At 41.8% G+C, this 20171-nt stretch overlaps 2 protein-coding genes across 2 annotated transcripts in view; both read right to left on the bottom strand.

The window, feature by feature from the left end:
* LOC111232544 (protocadherin beta-16-like) overlaps positions 1-4591 on the bottom strand; it is a 4665-nt gene extending 74 nt beyond the window's left edge. Inside the window, exons 1-2 of the mRNA XM_022760117.1 lie at positions 2201-4591; positions 52-276 (exon numbers count right to left, since the gene is read on the bottom strand). Of these exons, the coding sequence (XP_022615838.1) occupies positions 52-276; positions 2201-4585 (2610 nt within the window). The 5' untranslated portion in view covers positions 4586-4591. The remainder of the gene's footprint in view (positions 1-51; positions 277-2200) is intronic.
* Positions 4592-5756: 1165 nt separating this feature from the next.
* LOC111232543 lies at positions 5757-18451 on the bottom strand. The gene is made up of 4 exons (XM_022760116.1): positions 16063-18451; positions 12636-15046; positions 8928-11354; positions 5757-8174 (listed from the first exon to the last, which is right to left on the bottom strand). The coding sequence occupies exons 1-4, from the start codon at positions 18449-18451 to the stop codon at positions 5757-5759; spliced, it is 9645 nt and encodes a 3214-aa protein (XP_022615837.1).
* Positions 18452-20171: the final 1720 nt, after the last annotated feature.

Genomic DNA, 20171 nt, shown 5'->3' with positions numbered 1-20171 from the left:
TTTAACGCGGAAGTGGAAATCTTTGATTTGCTCGTAGTCAAAAGAGCGCACTGCATGGATGACTCCACTATCAGCACTAACAGACACGTATGAGGCGACCGACACTCCGTTAACAGAGGAGTCCTCCAGTATGTAAGAAACACGGGCATTCTGGTTCCAGTCAGTGTCTCTGGCTTTCACTGTGAATATAGAGAGGCCTGGTGTGTTGTTTTCTACAATGTAGGCCTCATATGAGCTCCTCTCAAAGACAGGCGCGTTGTCATTCACATCAGAGATCTGTAAGGTGAGAGTGACGCTGCTCGAGAGGGAGGGGACTCCATCATCAGAGCAGGTCACTGTTATATTATACTCAGAGGCTCTCTCTCTGTCTAATTCACTGTCTGTCACAAGGCTATAGAAATTACTGGATGTGGATCTAATTGTAAATGGTATATTTTTGTTAATCACACACCTGACCTTCCCATTTTCTTCAGAATCAGCATCATTTACACTCATCACAGCTACCACTGTGTTGGAAGGGGAATCTTCTCCAACTGAATTGGATGATGAAATCATATTTATAATGGGGCTATTGTCATTAATGTCACCTACATCAATGATTACTTTGCTTGAATCTGACAGACCTCCTCGATCAACTGCTTCTATATAAATTTCATAATTCCTGGCTTTTTCAAAATCAATAGGCCCCTCTAATATAAGATGACCATCGTCAGTGATTCTGAACAACTTTGAAGTGCCAATCATGCTACTACTGATCGTGTAGCTAACTTCTCCATTCGACCCTTTGTCTGCATCGGAGGCACTCACTTTGGTAATGATTGTTCCTTTGAGGGAATTTTCTTTCACACTTGCTTTGTATACAGTTTGCGTAAAAACAGGAGCGTTGTCATTAGCGTCCAGCACAGTAATATGGATCTGCATAGTGCCAGCCCTTTGCGGCTCTCCTCCATCTACAACCGTCAACAGTAATGATGTAAACTCCTGTTTCTCTCTATCCAGAGGTTTTTGTAAAATCATCTCTACCTTTTTAAAATCATCAGATTGACTATGTAATTTAGTTATAAAATTATCATTGGGCTTTAGTGTATAACTCTGAAGACCATTCAGCCCGATATCAGGATCTATTGCATTCTCTAGCATGAATTTAGAGCCGATAACTGCAGACTCGCTGATTTCAATGTTTTTCTCTTCCTTTTGGAATGTAGGAGCGTTGTCATTGATATCTGTGATTTCAACAGTAATCGGGAATATTTCAATCGGGCTTTCTAAGGCAATCTGGAAATGCAACGCGCAAGGCGTTGTCTGGCCACAGAGAGCTTCGCGGTCTATCCTCTCTTTGATAATGAGGAGTCCTTTTTCCTTGTTAAGCTGTATGTATTCGGCGCTGTCTCCCGTGTGAATACGAGCTCTACGCGCTTGAAGCCGTTTAACTTCCAGACCTAAATCCTGAGCTATGTTACCGACCAAGGAGCCTTTTGCCATTTCCTCGGGAATAGAGTAGCTGACCTGGCCGAGTGCTGAACTGAGACAGAGGACCGAGAAAAACAACAGTACTTGCCGTCTCATTGTTCTGTCAGACATCTCCGTCGAAACAAACTAACGTTTACTCCTCTCTTTTGATATCAGCGGTACTGGTGTAAATAAAATCCCCAAAGTGTCAGTTTAATCAACAACTGACTGTAAAATGATTCCAGCTTGATATTCCATGCATTGTGTTGCATCCACCGGCGACTGTGCGTTTATGTTTCGGAGTCCTTCTCGCTTGTGAAAAGACAGGGGGGTGTTCTAGTACAAATGTATCATAAAACGTCAAGACGCTGGTCAACAGCGGCCCACTGAGTTCACAACATGAAACTACATGAGTTAAAGAGAAAAATACAGTTGCCTCTGTTGTTTCCTGTATTGTCACTGAATAAACTACCAACCAACACAGACTACTGTTTCTGTTTTATTGTGCGGGCAAAGTGATGCTAAATAGCACGATATATTTTCCAAACAAATACTTGATCTAAAGTGAATGAAGGAGCAATACTTATATTTAAAACGAAAATAGAAATAGAAAAAAAAAACAACAACAAAAAATAAAACAAGAGGGATTGTTCTTTCGCTGTCCAAGGTACTGAAACGGTATGGGCTGTAAATGACATCACTGAATAAATACATTTAATTTTGAGTTTGAGCAAAAGAACAGTTTTCTAACCTCTAGAGGAGAGTCTGGTTCATCCAGGATGCTCTTTTCATTCTGTATCCGCTGCATCGTCCCTGTAGAACTGGGGTCCATTATCAGCACGTTCTGACTACCAGCTCTGCCGAACTTACAGTCACTCTTTCTGGAGTCAGTCGTCCTGCACACCTCGTAATTGTACACGTGTTGCAGAGTCCCTGTTCCCAAAGTGTCTGAGTAACGTGGTGGATAATATGGAATCACAGGGAGATTGGAGTGATACAGGATGCGAGATTGTCTCCATCTGTAGATTTTCACTGATATAATAACCACTAAACACGTGATGAAGAGGAAGGAAACTACAGCCAGAGCCAACACTAAGTAAAAAGTCAGGTTGTCATTGTACTCCTTGTCGTGTGTAAAGTCAGTGAACTCCGACAGCACTTCAGGGAAGCTGTCCGCCACCGCCACGTTAACAATGACTGTAGCTGAACGAGAGGGCTGCCCGTTGTCCTCCACTATAACAGTCAGTCTTTGTTTCACTGCATCTTTATCAGTGACTTGGCGGATAGTTCTTATTTCTCCATTCTGTAAGCCCACTTCAAACAGCGCCCTGTCTGTGGCTTTCTGCAGTTTATAGGAGAGCCAGGCATTCTGTCCAGAGTCCACATCAACAGCCACCACTTTAGTCACCAGATAGCCCACATCTGCTGAACGAGGCACCATTTCAGCCACCAGAGAGCCCCCAGTCTGGACTGGGTACAGAACCTGAGGAGGGTTGTCGTTCTGGTCCTGGATCAGTATTTTCACAGTCACATTGCTACTGAGTGGAGGAGAGCCTCCATCCTGCGCTTTGACGCGGAAGTGGAAATCTTTGATCTGCTCGTAGTCAAAAGAGCGCACTGCATGGATGACTCCACTATCAGCACTAACGGACACATATGAGGAGACTGGCACTCCGTTAACAGAAGAGTCCTCCAGTATGTAAGAAACACGGGCATTCTGCTTCCAGTCAGCGTCTCTGGCTTTCACTGTGAATATAGAGAGGCCTGGTGTGTTGTTTTCTACAATGTAGGCCTCATATGAGCTCCTCTCAAAGACAGGCGCGTTGTCATTCACATCAGAGATCTGTAAGGTGAGAGTGACGCTGCTGGAGAGGGAGGGTACTCCCTCATCAGAGCAGGTCAATGTTATATTATACTCAGAGGCTCTCTCTCTGTCTAATTCCCTGTCCGTCACTAAACTATAGAAATTAGTGTTTGATGTTTTTAAAGTGAAAGGCATATTTTCGTTGATAAAACATTGTACTTTTCCATTTTCTCCTGAGTCTTTGTCCTCGATGTTTATCATTGTAACGACCGTATTAAGTTTGGCATCTTCTGAAATCACGTTTGACTTCGACATTATATTAATTTCAGGTTTGTTGTCATTTACATCTTGCACGTCGACAATTAATTTACAGGAATCTGTGAGTCCTCCTTCGTCACTAGCAAGTAAATCTATTTGATAGTTTCTAGACTCTTCAAAATCAATGTTTCCAACTAAAGTAATTTTACCGTTTTCCTCATTTACCTCAAATACTTTCGCAATATCATCTAACGTGTTCGTGATTGAATATGCTATTTTACTGTTAGAGCCTTGATCTGCATCTGAGGCTGTAACAGTTGCTACAACTGTGCCTTTAGGTGATTTCTCAGTAACTGTAGCTTTGTATGTGGACTGTGTAAAAACGGGGGCATTATCATTGACGTCTAAAACTGTAATAACAATCAGCATTGTTCCTGACATCTGCGGCTCTCCTCCATCTACAGCCGTTAACACAAGAGAAATCTGCTCCTGTTTCTCTCTGTCTAAAGGTTTCTGTAGCACCATCTCAACATTTTTGTTTCCATCAGCATTATTGTGCACTTTCAGAACAAAATTATCAGTTGGCTTTAATTCGTAGCTCTTAAGATCGTTAATTCCAACATCAAGATCCACAGCCCTTCCCAGCACAAATTTTGCCCCGGTGATCGCTGACTCGCTTATTTTGAATTTCATTTCACTTTTTTCAAAGGTCGGTGCATTATCATTTATGTCAGTAATCTGGACTGTAACCGTGTAAAATTCCATAGGATTTTCTAAAATAATCTGAAAATGTAAAGCACACGGCGTCGTCTGTCTGCACAGCGCCTCTCTGTCGATTCTCTCTTTAACAAGGAGGACTCCTCTGTCTCTGTTCAGCTCGATGTAGTCGCCGCTGTCCCTGGTATAAATTCGAGCTTTACCAGATGCTAGACGTTTGATTTGTAAACCTAAATCATGTGCTATATTACCTACTAAAAATCCTTTGGCCATTTCCTCAGGAATGGTGTAGCTGACCTGCCCGAGCACCGAGCCGACAGACAGGAGTGACACGAACAGCAGTACTTGCCTTGTCATTGTTCTTTCCGAATTGCTTCAGTTGAATTCAATGTGTATCAAATAAAACTGATATCGATTCCAATATCAAATGTAAAATGGATCCTTTATAATCCACACAAAAGAAAGAAAGTCTCAAAAACGTTTTCCAATCATTTGTATAAGTCGAGTGTCCATTCTTTCTCGTCGTGCTCTTTCTTTATTATGTGGACGTTACATGGGAGGTGCTGCTACAACCCTTCAGTCAGCCGTCGACACTCTGGTCAACAGCGGCCCTAAGAGTCCACATTATAAAACTGCAGAAATCGAACATAAACGAATCTCTGTTCAGAGAACTTGCCATGAAAAAATCAGAATATGAACAAATATCAATATAGACACGGAAACAGTTTTAACATATTCCCAAACCTCTGCGGATTGTCTTTAAAGTTATGTTTGCATGATTTATACAATCACTTACTTAGTCACTTTCAAATGCTGTATTTATATACTCAATCATATTTAAAGTAATGAAAAACTTTAAACAAAAACACCAAAAGACCGTACAACATAAAGCGGATACATTGAATAGAAAAAAAGGAAGCGGAAGTTGCTGTCCACTGTTCTGAAACTGACAAATTATGACTAAAGATTGACATGGGTGCCCCGCACAAGTCCCCTCTCAAAAATCAAAATCCTGCATTGAATAACTTTTGTGTGAATGATTTCCACAAAAGACATTAATGCTGGCCAAGAAATATAACTCTGTCAACCATGTTATTATTTTAAAAACGTTAGTGTATATTCAAAAAGTCAAAAAATGTAAGAGAAATGTTGATGTGTATGGGTACGGGGTGCTGAAACAATCAGTAGAGCCTTCATGCACAACGCAAAGTAAATAAGCCTATGTAACAGATAGCTGTTGTGTATTTACCTCTGGTACACGCTAAGTTACATGAAACCAACATAGGTATTGATAATAAGTCTAAATCAAGCAAGTGAACTGTGGCAAAGAGGTTGACATCGAAAATGAAGCACTGATGAAATAAAAATTAAAAACGGAAAGTAATATAATAGGCCTAAGGTGTAAAGGAAGAGGGTTTAAGAGATCAGGAAGATTATCTTATGAAATACTTTTGCCGCATTATTTCTACTAAAAATCTTCGAGTTTAAAATTTAAAAAAAATATCATTGGTAATACTGTGTGGAAATGTTACAGCATTCTAACCTCTAGAGGAGAGTCTGGTTCATCCAGGATGCTCTTTTCATTCTGTATCCGCTGCATCGTCCCTGTAGAACTGGGGTCCATTATCAGCACGTTCTGACTACCAGCTCTGCCGAACTTACAGTCACTCTTTCTGGAGTCAGTCGTCCTGCACACCTCGTAATTGTACACGTGTTGGAGAGTCCCTGTCCCCAAAGTGTCTGAGTAACGTGGTGGATAATATGGAATCACAGGGAGATTGGAGTGATACAGGATGCGAGACTGTCTCCATCTGTAGATTTTCACTGATATAATAACCACTAAACACGTGATGAAGAGGAAGGAAACTACAGCCAGAGCCAACACTAAGTAAAAAGTCAGGTTGTCATTGTACTCCTTGTCGTGTGTAAAGTCAGTGAACTCCGACAGCACTTCAGGGAAGCTGTCTGCCACCGCCACGTTAACAATGACTGTAGCTGAACGAGAGGGGTGCCCGTTGTCCTCCACTATAACAGTCAGTCTTTGTTTCACTGCATCTTTATCAGTGACTTGGCGGATAGTTCTTATTTCTCCATTCTGTAAGCCCACTTCAAACAGCGCCCTGTCTGTGGCTTTCTGCAGTTTATAGGAGAGCCAGGCATTCTGTCCAGAGTCCACATCAACAGCCACCACTTTAGTCACCAGATAGCCCACATCTGCTGAACGAGGCACCATTTCAGCCACCAGAGAGCCACCAGTCTGGACTGGGTACAGGACCTGAGGGGGGTTGTCGTTCTGGTCCTGGATCAGTATTTTCACAGTCACATTGCTACTGAGAGGAGGAGAGCCTCCATCCTGCGCTTTGACGCGGAAGTGGAAATCTTTGATTTGCTCGTAGTCAAAAGAGCGCACTGCATGGATGACTCCGGTATCAGCACTAACGGACACATATGAGGAGACTGGCACTCCGTTAACAGAGGAGTCCTCCAGTATGTAGGAAACACGGGCATTCTGGTTCCAGTCAGCATCTTTGGCTTTCAAAGTGAATATAGAGAGGCCTGGTGTGTTGTTTTCTACTATGTAGGCCTCATATGAGCTCCTCTCAAAGACAGGCGCGTTGTCATTCACATCAGAGATCCTTAAGGTGAGAGTGACGCTGCTGGAGAGGGAGGGGACTCCCTCATCAGAGCAGGTCACTGTTATATTATACTGGGACGCGGCCTCTCTATCCAAAGCTACTTCTGTAACTAAACTATAGAATCCATTCATTGTGTTTTGTATTTTAAAAGGAATGTCATCATTAATATTACACTTCACCTCGCCATTCCTTTCAGAGTCAGGGTCATTTACACTTAGCATAGCAATCACAGTATTGTCAGGAGAGTCCTCTAAAATGCTATCTGATTTAGAGAGTATCCTTATATGAGGGCTGTTGTCATTGACATCAATGATATCAATTAGGATCTTACTGGAATCAGACAGTCCACCATTATCGATAGCCTCGATATCTATTTGGAAGAGCTTAGCTTTTTCATAATCTATTTCACCGATTAAGATAACCTCTCCAGTTTTTCTATCGATCTGAAACAGATCGGATAAACGACGCTTGCTATTTGAAATTGCGTATGATATTTCTGCATTAGAGCCTCCATCTTTGTCAGATGCACTAACCGTAATAACCCTGGTTCCCCTTGGGGAATTCTCGGTTAATGTTGCCTTGTATACTGACTTAGTGAAAACCGGTGCGTTGTCGTTTGCATCTAACAAGTTAACAGTTATCTGCATTGTCCCCGACATACGCGGCTGTCCGCCATCTAGAGCAGTTAATAGTAGTGATATTTGTTCCTGGTGCTCTCGATCTAGTGGTTTCTGTAAAACCATTTCTACCTTTTTACTTCCGTCTGCTTGATTCTCTAGTTTCAATGCAAAGTTGCTTGTTGGATTAAGCGAATAGCTTTGGAGACCATTTGCACCAATGTCTGCATCGATGGCTTTCTCCAGTACAAATTTAGACCCAATAACAGCTGACTCGCTGATCTCAAATCGTTTCTCGCTTGATGCAAAGCTGGGAGCGTTGTCGTTTATGTCTGTGATTTCTATTGTTATGCGAAACAGTTCCATTGGATTTTCCAGAATCATCTGTAAATGTAAAGCACAGGGCGTCGTTTCTCCACACAGCGTCTCTCGGTCTATTCTCTCTTTGATAAGGAGGACACCCCTTTCTCTATTCAGCTCGATGTATTCTGCACTGTCTCCCGAATGAATACGAGCTCTACCAGATTTGAGCCTTTTAAAATCTACACCTAAATCTTGAGCGACATTGCACACTAATGAACCTTTCTCCATTTCCTCAGGAATGGAGTAACTGACCTGCCCGAACACCGAACTAACAGAGAGAGCGAAGATGAACAACAGTACTTGCCGTCTCATCATTTTGTCGGGGTATTCCTGTGTCCGTTTGATAAAACTGCAATCCATATGAATATCCTTAAAAATTCCGTTCGTATCTGCAGTAATTTATCAACAAATAATAGCAGCTTCCCATGTCCGTGAGCAGTTTTTTATTTACACAAGGGCAGGCGGTTGGTGCCTGTTTTATTGTCTGCAATGTCACAATCTAAGGGGGAGGTACAGTCACCAGCCCTATCGAAGACTGCCACACTCTGGCCAACAGCGGCCCTTTCTGTTCATAACACCAAACAGCAATAGATGGGGTAAGGGAGACGAGAATGTAGATGATGATAGAAAATTGAAGCTGATTATTATTATTATTATTATTATTACTATTTGTAGTAGTAGTAGTAGTTACAGTAGCTGACCAGTATTTCGCTAGTGTCAGTAAGATCTTGGTTTACATCTGTGATAGAACTGTTTAATCACAGACTATCCTTATTGGTTGAAAGTTCATTAAATTTAAAATTAAACGAGGAAGAGCAAAAACAAAAAATCATGGCTATTGGCAAGTGTAGCTCTTTGTCACCGAAACTAATAATAAAACAGGTTGTGTATTGGATACAAGAAAAAAATTAAATCACGGAAGAAATGGACAATTATGTGGTGATGAGAGTCATATCTTTATGTAAAGCGGAATGCTGTCCATGGTACTGAAAATGCAGGTATGGCGCGCAACAGTTCCCAATGAATTTAACTAGACACAGAAAGAAATAACGGCAAAGAGAGCAGGCACATTATTTAACTGACCTCTATAGGAGAGTCTGGTTCATCCAGGATGCTCTTTTCATTCTGTATCTGCTGCATCGTTCCTGTAGAACTGGGGTCCATTATCAGCACGTTATGATTACCAGCTCTGCCGAACTTACAGTCACTCTTTCTGGAGTCAGTCGTCCTGCACACCTCGTAATTGTACACGTGCTGCAGAGTCCCTGTCCCCAAAGTGTCTGAGTAACGTGGTGGATAATATGGAATCACAGGGAGATTGGAGTGATACAGGATGCGAGACTGTCTCCATCTGTAGATTTTCACTGATATAATAACCACTAAACACGTGATGAAGAGGAAGGAAACTACAACCAGAGCCAAGACTAAGTAAAAAGTCAGGTTGTCATTGTACTCCTTGTCGTGTGTAAAGTCAGTGAATTCCGACAGCACTTCAGGGAAGCTGTCCGCCACAGCCACGTTAACAATGACTGTAGCTGAACGAGAGGGCTGCCCGTTGTCCTCCACTATAACAGTCAGTCTTTGTTTCACTGCATCTTTATCAGTGACTTGGCGGATAGTTCTTATTTCTCCATTCTGTAAGCCCACTTCAAACAGCGCCCTGTCAGTGGCTTTCTGCAGTTTATAGGAGAGCCAGGCATTCTGTCCAGAGTCCACATCAACAGCCACCACTTTAGTCACCAGATAGCCCACATCTGCTGAACGAGGCACCATTTCAGCCACCAGAGAGCCCCCAGTCTGGACTGGATACAGAACCTGAGGAGGGTTGTCGTTCTGGTCCTGGATCAGTATTTTCACAGTCACATTGCTACTGAGTGGAGGAGAGCCTCCATCCTGCGCTTTGACGCGGAAGTGGAAATCTTTGATCTGCTCGTAGTCAAAAGAGCGCACTGCATGGATGACTCCACTATCAGCACTAACGGACACATATGAGGAGACTGGCACTCCGTTAACAGAGGAGTCCTCCAGTATGTAGGAAACACGGGCATTCTGGTTCCAGTCAGCATCTTTGGCTTTCACGGTGAATATAGAGAGGCCTGGTGTGTTGTTTTCTACAATGTAGGCCTCATATGAGCTTCTCTCAAAGACAGGCGCGTTGTCATTCACATCAGAGATCTGTAAGGTGAGAGTGACGCTGCTGGAGAGGGAGGGCACTCCCTCATCAGAGCAGGTCACTGTTATATTATACTCAGAGGCTCTCTCTCTGTCTAATTCACTGTCTGTCACTAAGCTATAGAAATTATTTGATGTCGACATTATAGTCAAAGGGATGTTATCATTGATAACACATTGAACTTTACCGTTCTCATTTGAATCTGGGTCTTGAACGTTCATCATTGCTATAACTGTTTTCAGTTTTGAGTGTTCAGATATCATGTTTGATTGTGACATTATATTAATCATTGGTTTGTTGTCGTTCATATCCACCACTTCAACTATGACCTTACATGAATCAGTAAGTCCACCATCATCACTTGCACGTATGTTAATGTGGTAATTCCGTGCATTTTCATAATCAATATTTCCAAGCAATCTAATTTCACCGCTGTCTTCGTCTATCCCAAACAATGCATGGGCTTGATCTAAACTGTTTGTGATTGAATATTTTATCCTACCATTCGTCCCATAATCTACATCTGATGCAGTGACGCTGGTGACAATGGTGCCTTCTGGGGCATTTTCAAAAACAGTGGCTGTGTAGGTGGACTGTGAAAAAACAGGTGCGTTGTCATTGGCATCTAACACCGTGATGAAAATCCGAATTGTTCCCGACATTTGCGGGTCTCCTCCGTCAAAAGCTGTTAAAACTAAAGATATCAACTCTTCCTTTTCTCTGTCGAGAGGCTTCTGTAAAATCATTTCAACCTTTTCTGTTCCATCACCGTGACTGTCCCGTTTAAGTACAAAATTATCAGTAGGTTTAAGATCGTACTTTTGAAGACCATTTTTCCCGACATCGAGATCGATTGCTCTATCTAATACAAATTTTGCTCCAATTACAGCAGATTCGCTGATTTTAAAACTGACTTCACTTTTTTCAAAGGTGGGAGGATTGTCATTTATATCTGTAATCTCGACTGTGATACTGTAAAACTCCATGGGGTTCTCTAAAATAATTTGAAAATGTAAAGCACAAGGCGTAGTTTGTCTGCAGACCGCTTCTCTGTCTATTCTGTCTTTGATAAGGAGGAGTCCTCGGTCTTTATTCAGCTCGATGTATCCCGCACTGTCTCCTGTATACAGCCGGGCTTTACCTGACTTCAGTCGTTTTATATCTAAACCCAAATCCTGGGCAATATTACCGACTAAAGAGCCACTTGGTATTTCCTCGGGGATGGAGTAGCTGACTTGGCCGAGCACTGAACCGAAATAAAGGACCGAGAAAAACAACAGTACTTGCCGTCCCATTGTTCTGTCCGACATTTTCCTCGCGAAATTTAATAGGACGAAATATGTTCCACAATGGCCAAAAATTTATGGTCCATTACGTTTCATGAAGATCTAAGTGACACTCCACAATCGTCCGCACCGATTAAGAGAAGGGCTACTGCACTCTTGTCGTTTAAGTGTACGCCGACGTTGTAACCCTATGTCTGTCTTTCTCTCTCTGATATCATCATGATGGGGGAGGCTTCTCTTTAAATCTGCCGTGAAACATGAACACACTGGCCAACAGCGGCCCTAAGAGTACACAGTAATGAACTACATCAATTTCCTGGAGAGAAATAAAAATTATACGAGAGAATAGTTTTTTATATGTACCAGGGGGGAAAAAAGCAAATTCTTGATAAAATAGAATAATTGAGGGCTAACGTGATACTGTGGTTAAAAAAGTTATTCATACATTTCAATCTGACACAGTGGAAAGGAAATATTGAGTTATTTTGACATATGAACGACGACTGAAATTCACATGATTTGTACAACCCATGAGTAAGTGTCTGAGTCAAATACCCATAAACTCTTACATGTTTTGTAAATGTTCACGTTACTAGATAGATAGATAGATAGATAGATAGATAGATAGATAGATAGATAGATAGATAGATAGATAGATTGAATATGTATCTTATGTGGATTAAGTATAAGATATAAGGCTCTAATTAGTCAGCAAAATTAACACGAAGTAACAATCTATCCAAACAATCTATTCAGAAAAATGATGGGTACACCACAAATCCCTTGCAGACACAAATGTACACAAATACTTGCAAACACACACATGCCATTAGAAACACCATGGACATAAAAAAAGATGGTCATAACAGTGCCTGTCCATGGTGCTGAATGCAGACTAATAAATGACACCTATATGAAAACCATCATCAGTTACAGTGAAAATGCAAACACGTCCCAGTTACAATTGAGCCCCCCAAAGAACAACCTCTAGAGGAGAGTCTGGCTCATCCAGGATGCTCTTTTCAGTTATTTAGTAACTAATCAAAAACATTCCTATACTTCTCACACACCTGAATTATGGTTAAGGTTGTGTGCAGGTTTTATAAAACTATGAGGTGAAAAGATGGTTGTTGAAGATGTCTTTATGAAACCATTAAGGATGGTTTGTTGTGAGGGTGAAAAATGGCAAAAGAAAAAACATAAGTAAACGATATAGCAATTCCTAGCCTTCCAAGAGCCTCCAGTTTAGTGTGCAACGTAATGCACAAATAAAGAAAAACTGCTGCCATTAAGGATGTAATGCAACACTTTATGTCATTCCATGAGACTAACCTCTAGAGGAGAGTCTGGTTCATCCAGGATGCTCTTTTCATTCTGCATCCGCTGCATCGTTCCTGTAGAACTGGGGTCCATTATCAGCACATTCTGACTACCAGCTCTGCCGAACTTACAGTCACTCTTTCTGGAGTCAGTTGTCCTGCACACCTCGTAATTGTACACGTGTTGGAGAGTCCCGGTGCCCAAAGTGTCTGAGTAACGTGGTGGATAATATGGAATCACAGGGAGATTGGAGTGATACAGGATGCGAGACTGTCTCCATCTGTAGATTTTCACTGATATAATAACCACTAAACACGTGATGAAGAGGAAGGAAACTACAGCCAGAGCCAACACTAAGTAAAAAGTCAGGTTGTCATTGTACTCCTTGTCGTGTGCAAAGTCAGTGAACTCCGACAGCACTTCAGGGAAGCTGTCTGCCACCGCCACGTTAACAATGACTGTAGCTGAACGAGAGGTCTGCCCGTTGTCCTCCACTATAACAGTCAGTCTTTGTTTCACTGCATCTTTATCAGTGACTTGGCGGATAGTTCTTATTTCTCCATTCTGTAAGCCCACTTCAAACAGCGCCCTGTCAGTGGCTTTCTGCAGTTTATAGGAGAGCCAGGCATTCTGTCCAGAGTCCACATCAACAGCCACCACTTTGGTCACCAGATAGCCCACATCTGCTGAACGAGGCACCATTTCAGCCACCAGAGAGCCACCAGTCTGGACTGGGTACAGAACCTGAGGAGGGTTGTCGTTCTGGTCCTGGATCAGTATTTTTACAGTCACATTGCTACTGAGTGGGGGAGAGCCTCCATCCTGCGCTTTGACGCGGAAGTGGAAATCTTTGATCTGCTCGTAGTCAAAAGAGCGCACTGCATGTATGACTCCACTATCAGCACTCACGGACACATATGAGGAGACTGGCACTCCGTTAACAGAGGAGTCCTCCAGTATGTAAGACACACGAGCATTCTGCTTCCAGTCAGCGTCTCTGGCTTTCACTGTGAATATAGAGAGGCCCGGTGTGTTGTTTTCTACAATGTATGCCTCATATGAGCTCCTCTCAAAGACAGGCGCGTTGTCATTCACATCAGAGATCTGTAAGGTGAGAGTGACGCTGCTAGAGAGGGAGGGTACTCCCTCATCAGAGCAGGTCACTGTTATATTATACTCAGAGGCTCTCTCTCTGTCTAAAGCAACCTCTGTAACTAAAGTATAAAACCCATTTAACGAGGTTTGGATTTTAAAGGGGATGTTATCGTCTATATCACACTCTACTTTCCCATTACTCTCTGAATCTGGATCGTTTATACTTAACATAGCAAGAACAGTGTTTGGAGGCGAGTCCTCGAGCACGGATTCTGATTTAGAAACAATGTTTATCTGAGGATTGTTGTCATTTATATCAAGAACATCAACTATGACCTTAGTAGAATCAGAAAGTCCCCCGCTGTCTACAGCTTCAACGTCGATTTGATAAATGTTCGCCTTTTCATAATCTATTTCACCGATTAGGACAATTTCACCGGTTTTTGAGTCGATCTTAAACAGTTCATATAAAAGACGTTTGCTGGAAGATATCATATATGATACTTCTCCGTTTGAGCCAATATCTTTATCAGATGCACTTACAGTCGTTACGCTGGTGCTTTTAGGAGAATGTTCTTGTATTTTTGCTCTGTATAGCGGTTTAGCGAATGTAGGTGCGTTGTCGTTCACATCCAGTACGTTGACAAATATCTGCATTGTCCCTGACATCCGTGGCTCTCCTCCATCTATAGCAGTTAGTAACAGTGACATGTAATCCTGCTTCTCTCGATCTAGTGGCTTCTGTAGCACCATCTCTACCTTTTTACTTCCGTCTGCCTGATTTTCTAGTTTTAATGCAAAGTTTCCAGTTGGGGTAAGTGAGTATTGTTGTAAGCCATTCATCCCAATATCTGAATCAATAGCTTTCTCTAATACGAATTTCGATCCTATAACAGCGGACTCACTGATTTCGAAGCGTTTTTCTGCATTTGTGAAACTGGGCGTGTTATCGTTTATATCGGTAATCTCAACTGTAACACGAAACAATTCCATTGGATTTTCGAGAATTAGCTGGAAATGTAAAGCACAAGGCGTCGTCTCTCCACATAAAGCCTCTCTGTCTATCCTCTCTTGGATAAGGAGGAATCCCTTTTCTTTATTCAGCCCGATATACTCCACACCGCCTCCAGTATAGACACGAGCTTTACCTGATTTCAGTCTTTTAAGATCTAAACCTAAATCATTCGCTATGTTACCAACTATAGAGCCTTTGGCCATTTCTTCGGGAATGGAGTAGCTGACCTGCCCAAGCACGTAGCTCAGACACAGGACCGAGAGAAACAACAGTACTTGCCGTCTCATTGTTCTGTCAGATGTCGTTTCGGTTCCTGTATCATTAAAAGAAAAGCATTCCCATTGCAGTCAATGCGAAGATGGATAGCATAAAGGAAAAAAAATCCGCAATCCAACTATAGAAAGCTGAACAATGTATCCAGTTACACTATTCCTCGCAGTGCTCCTTATGAGCATGGACTGTGCATTCTGCCTTTTTCTTATTGTGTCCAACGTATCGAGTCAAGGGGCAGGACACAGACAAAAATAGCATCTGTTATATGGCAACACGCTTGCCAACAGCGACGCTTTGAGTTGACAATTCAAATTACAACAAGTTATAACAAATAAAAAAAGTTTAGTGCAGAATCACACTATTTATCAAACAGAACCACAACCAGAGTAAATTTGGCTGTTGATTAAATTACCACATTGATAATATTGTGTTTAAGTGTTTTTGCAACTAATTAAAATGCTGTTATGAAAGAAAAAGTGCTTTTTAAATTATAGGAAGTTGATATGAATAAAAGTGATGATGCCAAGACAAAAAATAAAAGCACAACAAATTAGCTGGAGTTAGTTGTGTTAAGTGTAGCTGTCCATGGTGCTGAATAGGAACTCTGTAGCATTTCCTGAACCTCTCAGGCATTTTTTTAAGGTCTTTTTCAGACTCATACTAACCTACTGCCCATGAAATTAATGCACACCGCCTTGATCTTGATTTGCATTAAAATGAAAAAAATGTGATTGTTACAGTTTTCTAACCTCTAGAGGAAAGTCTGGTTCTGGTTTTTCAGTAACTAATCCAAAACATTCCTATACTTTTCACACACCTGAATTATGCTTAAGGTTGCGTGCAGGTTTAATAAAACTATGAGGTGAAGAGATGGTTGTTGAAGATCTGTTTATGAAACCATTAAGGATGGTTTCTTGTGAGGGTGAAAAATGTAAACGATATCGCAATTCCTAGCTTTCCAAGAGCCTCCAGTTTAGTGTGCAACGTAATAAACAGATAAAGAAAAACTGCTGCCATTAAGGGTGTAATGCAACACTTTATGTCATTCCATGAGACTAACCTCTAGAGGAGAGTCTGGTTCATCCAGGATGCTCTTTTCATTCTGTATCCGCTGCATCGTCCCTGTAGAACTGGGGTCCATTATCAGCACGTTCTGACTATCAGCTCTGCCGAACTTACAGTCACTCTTTCTGGAGTCAGTCGTCCTGCACACCTCGTAATTGTACACGTGCTGGAGAGTCCCTGTCCCCAAAGTGTCTGAGTAACGTGGTGGATAATATGGAATCACAGGGAGATTGGAGTGATACAGGATGCGAGACTGTCTCCATCTGTAGATTTTCACTGATATAATAACAACTAAACACGTGATGAAGAGGAAGGAAACTACAGCCAGAGCCATTACTAAGTAAAAAGTCAGGTTGTCATTGTATTCCTTGTCGTGTGTAAAGTCAGTGAACTCCGACAGCACTTCAGGGAAGCTGTCCGCCACCGCCACGTTAACAATGACTGTAGCTGAACGAGAGGGTTGCCCGTTGTCCTCCACTATAACAGTCAGTCTTTGTTTCACTGCATCTTTATCAGTGACTTGGCGGATAGTTCTTATTTCTCCATTCTGTAAGCCCACTTCAAACAGCGCCCTGTCTGTGGCTTTCTGCAGTTTATAGGAGAGCCAGGCATTCTGTCCAGAGTCCACATCAACAGCCACCACTTTAGTCACCAGATAGCCCACATCTGCTGAACGAGGCACCATTTCAGCCACCAGAGAGCCACCAGTCTGGACTGGATACAGAACCTGAGGAGGGTTGTCGTTCTGGTCCTGGATCAGTATTTTCACAGTCACATTGCTACTGAGTGGAGGAGAGCCTCCATCCTGCGCTTTGACGCGGAAGTGGAAATCTTTGATCTGCTCGTAGTCAAAAGAGCGCACTGCATGGATGACTCCACTATCAGCACTAACGGACACATATGAGGAGACTGGCACTCCGTTAACAGAGGAGTCCTCCAGTATGTAAGAAACACGGGCATTCTGGTTCCAGTCAGCGTCTCTGGCTTTCACTGTGAATATAGAGAGGCCTGGTGTGTTGTTTTCTACAATGTAGGCCTCATATGAGCTCCTCTCAAAGACAGGCGCGTTGTCATTCACATCAGAGATCTGTAAGGTGAGAGTGACGCTGCTGGAGAGGGAGGGTACTCCCTCATCAGAGCAGGCCAATGTTATATTATACTCAGAAGCTCTCTCTCTGTCCAAATCATCGTTTGTTAGTATGCTATAGAAACCATTCGATGTATTTTCAATGATAAAAGGTACACTGTCCCTCAGAAAACATTTAATCACTCCGTTATTTTCCGAGTCAGCATCATGCACATTCATCACAGCAAGAACTGTCTGTAATGGTGAATCTTCCGGTAGAGACTGTCTAGTCGACATCAAATCAATTATTGGAGCATTGTCATTCACATCAATAATGTCAAATAGTATTTTGCAGGAGTCCGTGAGCCCACCTTGATCTCGTGCTTTAACATGTAGCTGATAATGTTTTGATGTTTCATAATCTATATTTCCAATCAAACGTACCTCTCCACTTGTCTCGTGTATTTCAAATAAATCCAAAATTCCCTCAGTGTTACTAGTAATAGAATACGTTAATAAACCATTTGTACCTTGATCTATATCTGTGGCCCTTACAGTCATTAATGAAGTTCCCTTCTGGGCATTTTCCATTAAACTAGCTTTATATGTTGACTGCGTAAATACTGGAGCATTGTCATTCACATCTAATACAGTTACGTGAATTTGCACTGTCCCTGACTGCTGTGGTTCACCTCCGTCGACAGCAGTTAGTGTTAGAGTCAGATGCTCTTGTTTCTCACGATCGAGAGGTTTCTCCAAGACCATCTCTACCTCCTTTTCTCCACCTGCGTTGTCGGTGAGTTTTAAAATGAAATTATCTGTTGGGTTAAGTGAGTAGCTCCTGAGTCCGTTTATTCCAACATCAGAATCTAATGCTTTCTCTAATACAAATTTGGCCCCCTTGACAGCCGATTCGCTTATCTCAAATAACATACTATTCATTTTGAATGTAGGGGCGTTGTCGTTTAAATCTGTTATTTCTACCGTAACGCGATAGAACTCGATGGGATTTTCCAAAATGATTTGAAAATGTAAAGCACAAGGAGTCGTTTGTTTGCATAACGCCTCTCTGTCTATTTTCTCCTTAATGAGAAGGAGTCCCTTTTCTTTATTCAGCTCGATGTATTCAGCGCTGTTTCCAATGTGCAAGCGAGCTTTCCCTGTTTTCAGCCGTTTTAAATCTAAACCTAAATCTTGTGCGATGTTTCCGACCAAAGAGCCTTTCGACATTTCCTCCGGGACAGAATAGGTGACCTGCCCGAGCACGGAACAGAGAGAGACCACGGACACAAACAATAGTACTTGCCGTCTCATTGTTTCGTTTAACGATTCTCTACCATCAAAACGAATCAGAAAATAATCCGCAAAAAAAGACAGTCGTATTCCACACAGATCAGGACTGAGAATCAAAAAGCGTCAACACAAATGTGGATGAAAAATATGTCCAACTCCTTTACGTTCGTGTTCTCTGTATCTCAGATTGTGTACGGTAGCGACGTTGCTTGCAACAAATCTAAATGATCTGGGAGGGGCTGCCGAAAACGGCAGTGAAACAAAAACACACTGGCCAACAGCGTCCCTAAGAGTACACAACACGAAACTGCACAAGACAAGTGCATTATGGAGACAGGCCATCGTGAGGTTAAAAAGTGATTTAAAGTACTGAACACAATCGCACTGTTTAGTGGGATTGCCCTTAATGCCGAAGTAATTTTAATAAATTAAGGAAATACAAAGAAATAAAAGCCAAAAACAGGATAAAATTTCTCAATGAAAGAACACTGTATGTAAACATATATGTGAGCGATAATACGGCAAGGACATTTTACAGACAAGAAAAACTCAGTCTCTCTCTCTCTCTCTATGTCACACACACACACACACACACACACACACACACACACACACACACACACACACCACCGTAAGAGTCAACATACATGAGAATGTGTGTTGCGTGTGGTGCGTGTGGTGTGCGACATAGAGAGAGTTTTTCTTGTCTGTAAAATGTCCTTGCCGTATTATCGCTCACATAATATATTTACAATACAGTGTTTTTCATTGAGAAATTTTTATCCTGTTTTTGGCTTTTATTTCTTTGTATTTCCTTAGTTTATTAAAATTACTTCGGCATTAAGGGCAATCCCACTAAACAGTGCGATTGTGTTCAGTACTTTAAATCACTTTTTAACCTCACGATGGCCTGTCTCCATAATGCACTTGTCTTGTGCAGTTTCGTGTTGTGTACTCTTAGGGACGCTGTTGGCCAGTGTGTTTTTTGTTTCACTGCCGTTTTCGCAGCCCCCTCCCAGATCATTTTAGATTTTGCAAGCAACGTCGCTACCGTACACAATCTGAGATACAGGAATTACGAACGTAAAGGAGTTGGACATATTTTTCATCCACATTTTGTTGACGCTTTTTGATTCTTAGTCCTGATCTGTGTGGAATACGACTGTCTTTTTTTGCGGATTATTTTCTGATTCGTTTTGATGGTAGAGAATCGTTAAACGAAACAATGAGACGGCAAGTACTATTGTTTGTGTCCGTGGTCTCTCTCTGTTCCCGTGCTCGGGCAGGTCTCCTATTCTGTCCCGGAGGAAATGTCGAAAGGCTCTTTGGTCGGAAACAATCGCACAAGATTTAGGTTTAGATTTAAAACGGCTGAAAACAGGGAAAGCTCGCTTGCACATTGGAAACAGCGCTGAAATACATCGAGCTGAATAAAGAAAAGGGACTCCTTCTCATTAAGAGAAAATAAGACAGAGAGGCGTTATGCAAACAAACGACTCCTTGTGCTTTACATTTTCAAATCATTTTGGAAAATCCCATCGAGTTCTATCGTGTTACGGTTAGAAAATAACAGATTTAAACGACAACGCCCCTACATTAAAATGAATAGTATGTTATTTGAGATAAGCGAATCGGCTGTCAAGGGGCCAAATTTGTATTAGAGAAAGCATTAGATTCTGATGTTGGAATAAACGGACTCAGGAGCTACTTCACTTAACCCAACAGATAATTTCATTTTAAA

The sequence above is a fragment of the Seriola dumerili genome, unplaced genomic scaffold (genome assembly GCF_002260705.1).
Source record: "Seriola dumerili isolate Sdu_G_001 unplaced genomic scaffold, Sdu_1.0 BDQW01000331.1, whole genome shotgun sequence".
Taxonomy (NCBI): domain Eukaryota; kingdom Metazoa; phylum Chordata; class Actinopteri; order Carangiformes; family Carangidae; genus Seriola; species Seriola dumerili.
Note: the sequence above shows the minus strand (reverse complement) of the source record. Positions and strands in the feature narration are given on the sequence as shown.

Coding starts and splice junctions, on each gene's coding strand:
- LOC111232543 (XM_022760116.1), bottom strand. CDS start 18,451: ATGAGACGGCAAGTACTATTGTTTGTGTCCGTGGTCTCTCTCTGTTCC. Junction 11,355..12,635: donor AACCAGACTCTCCTCTAGAG/GTTAGTCTCATG, acceptor TGTGGAACATAT/TTCGTCCTATTAAATTTCGC. Junction 8,175..8,927: donor AACCAGACTCTCCTATAGAG/GTCAGTTAAATA, acceptor AAACGGACACAG/GAATACCCCGACAAAATGAT.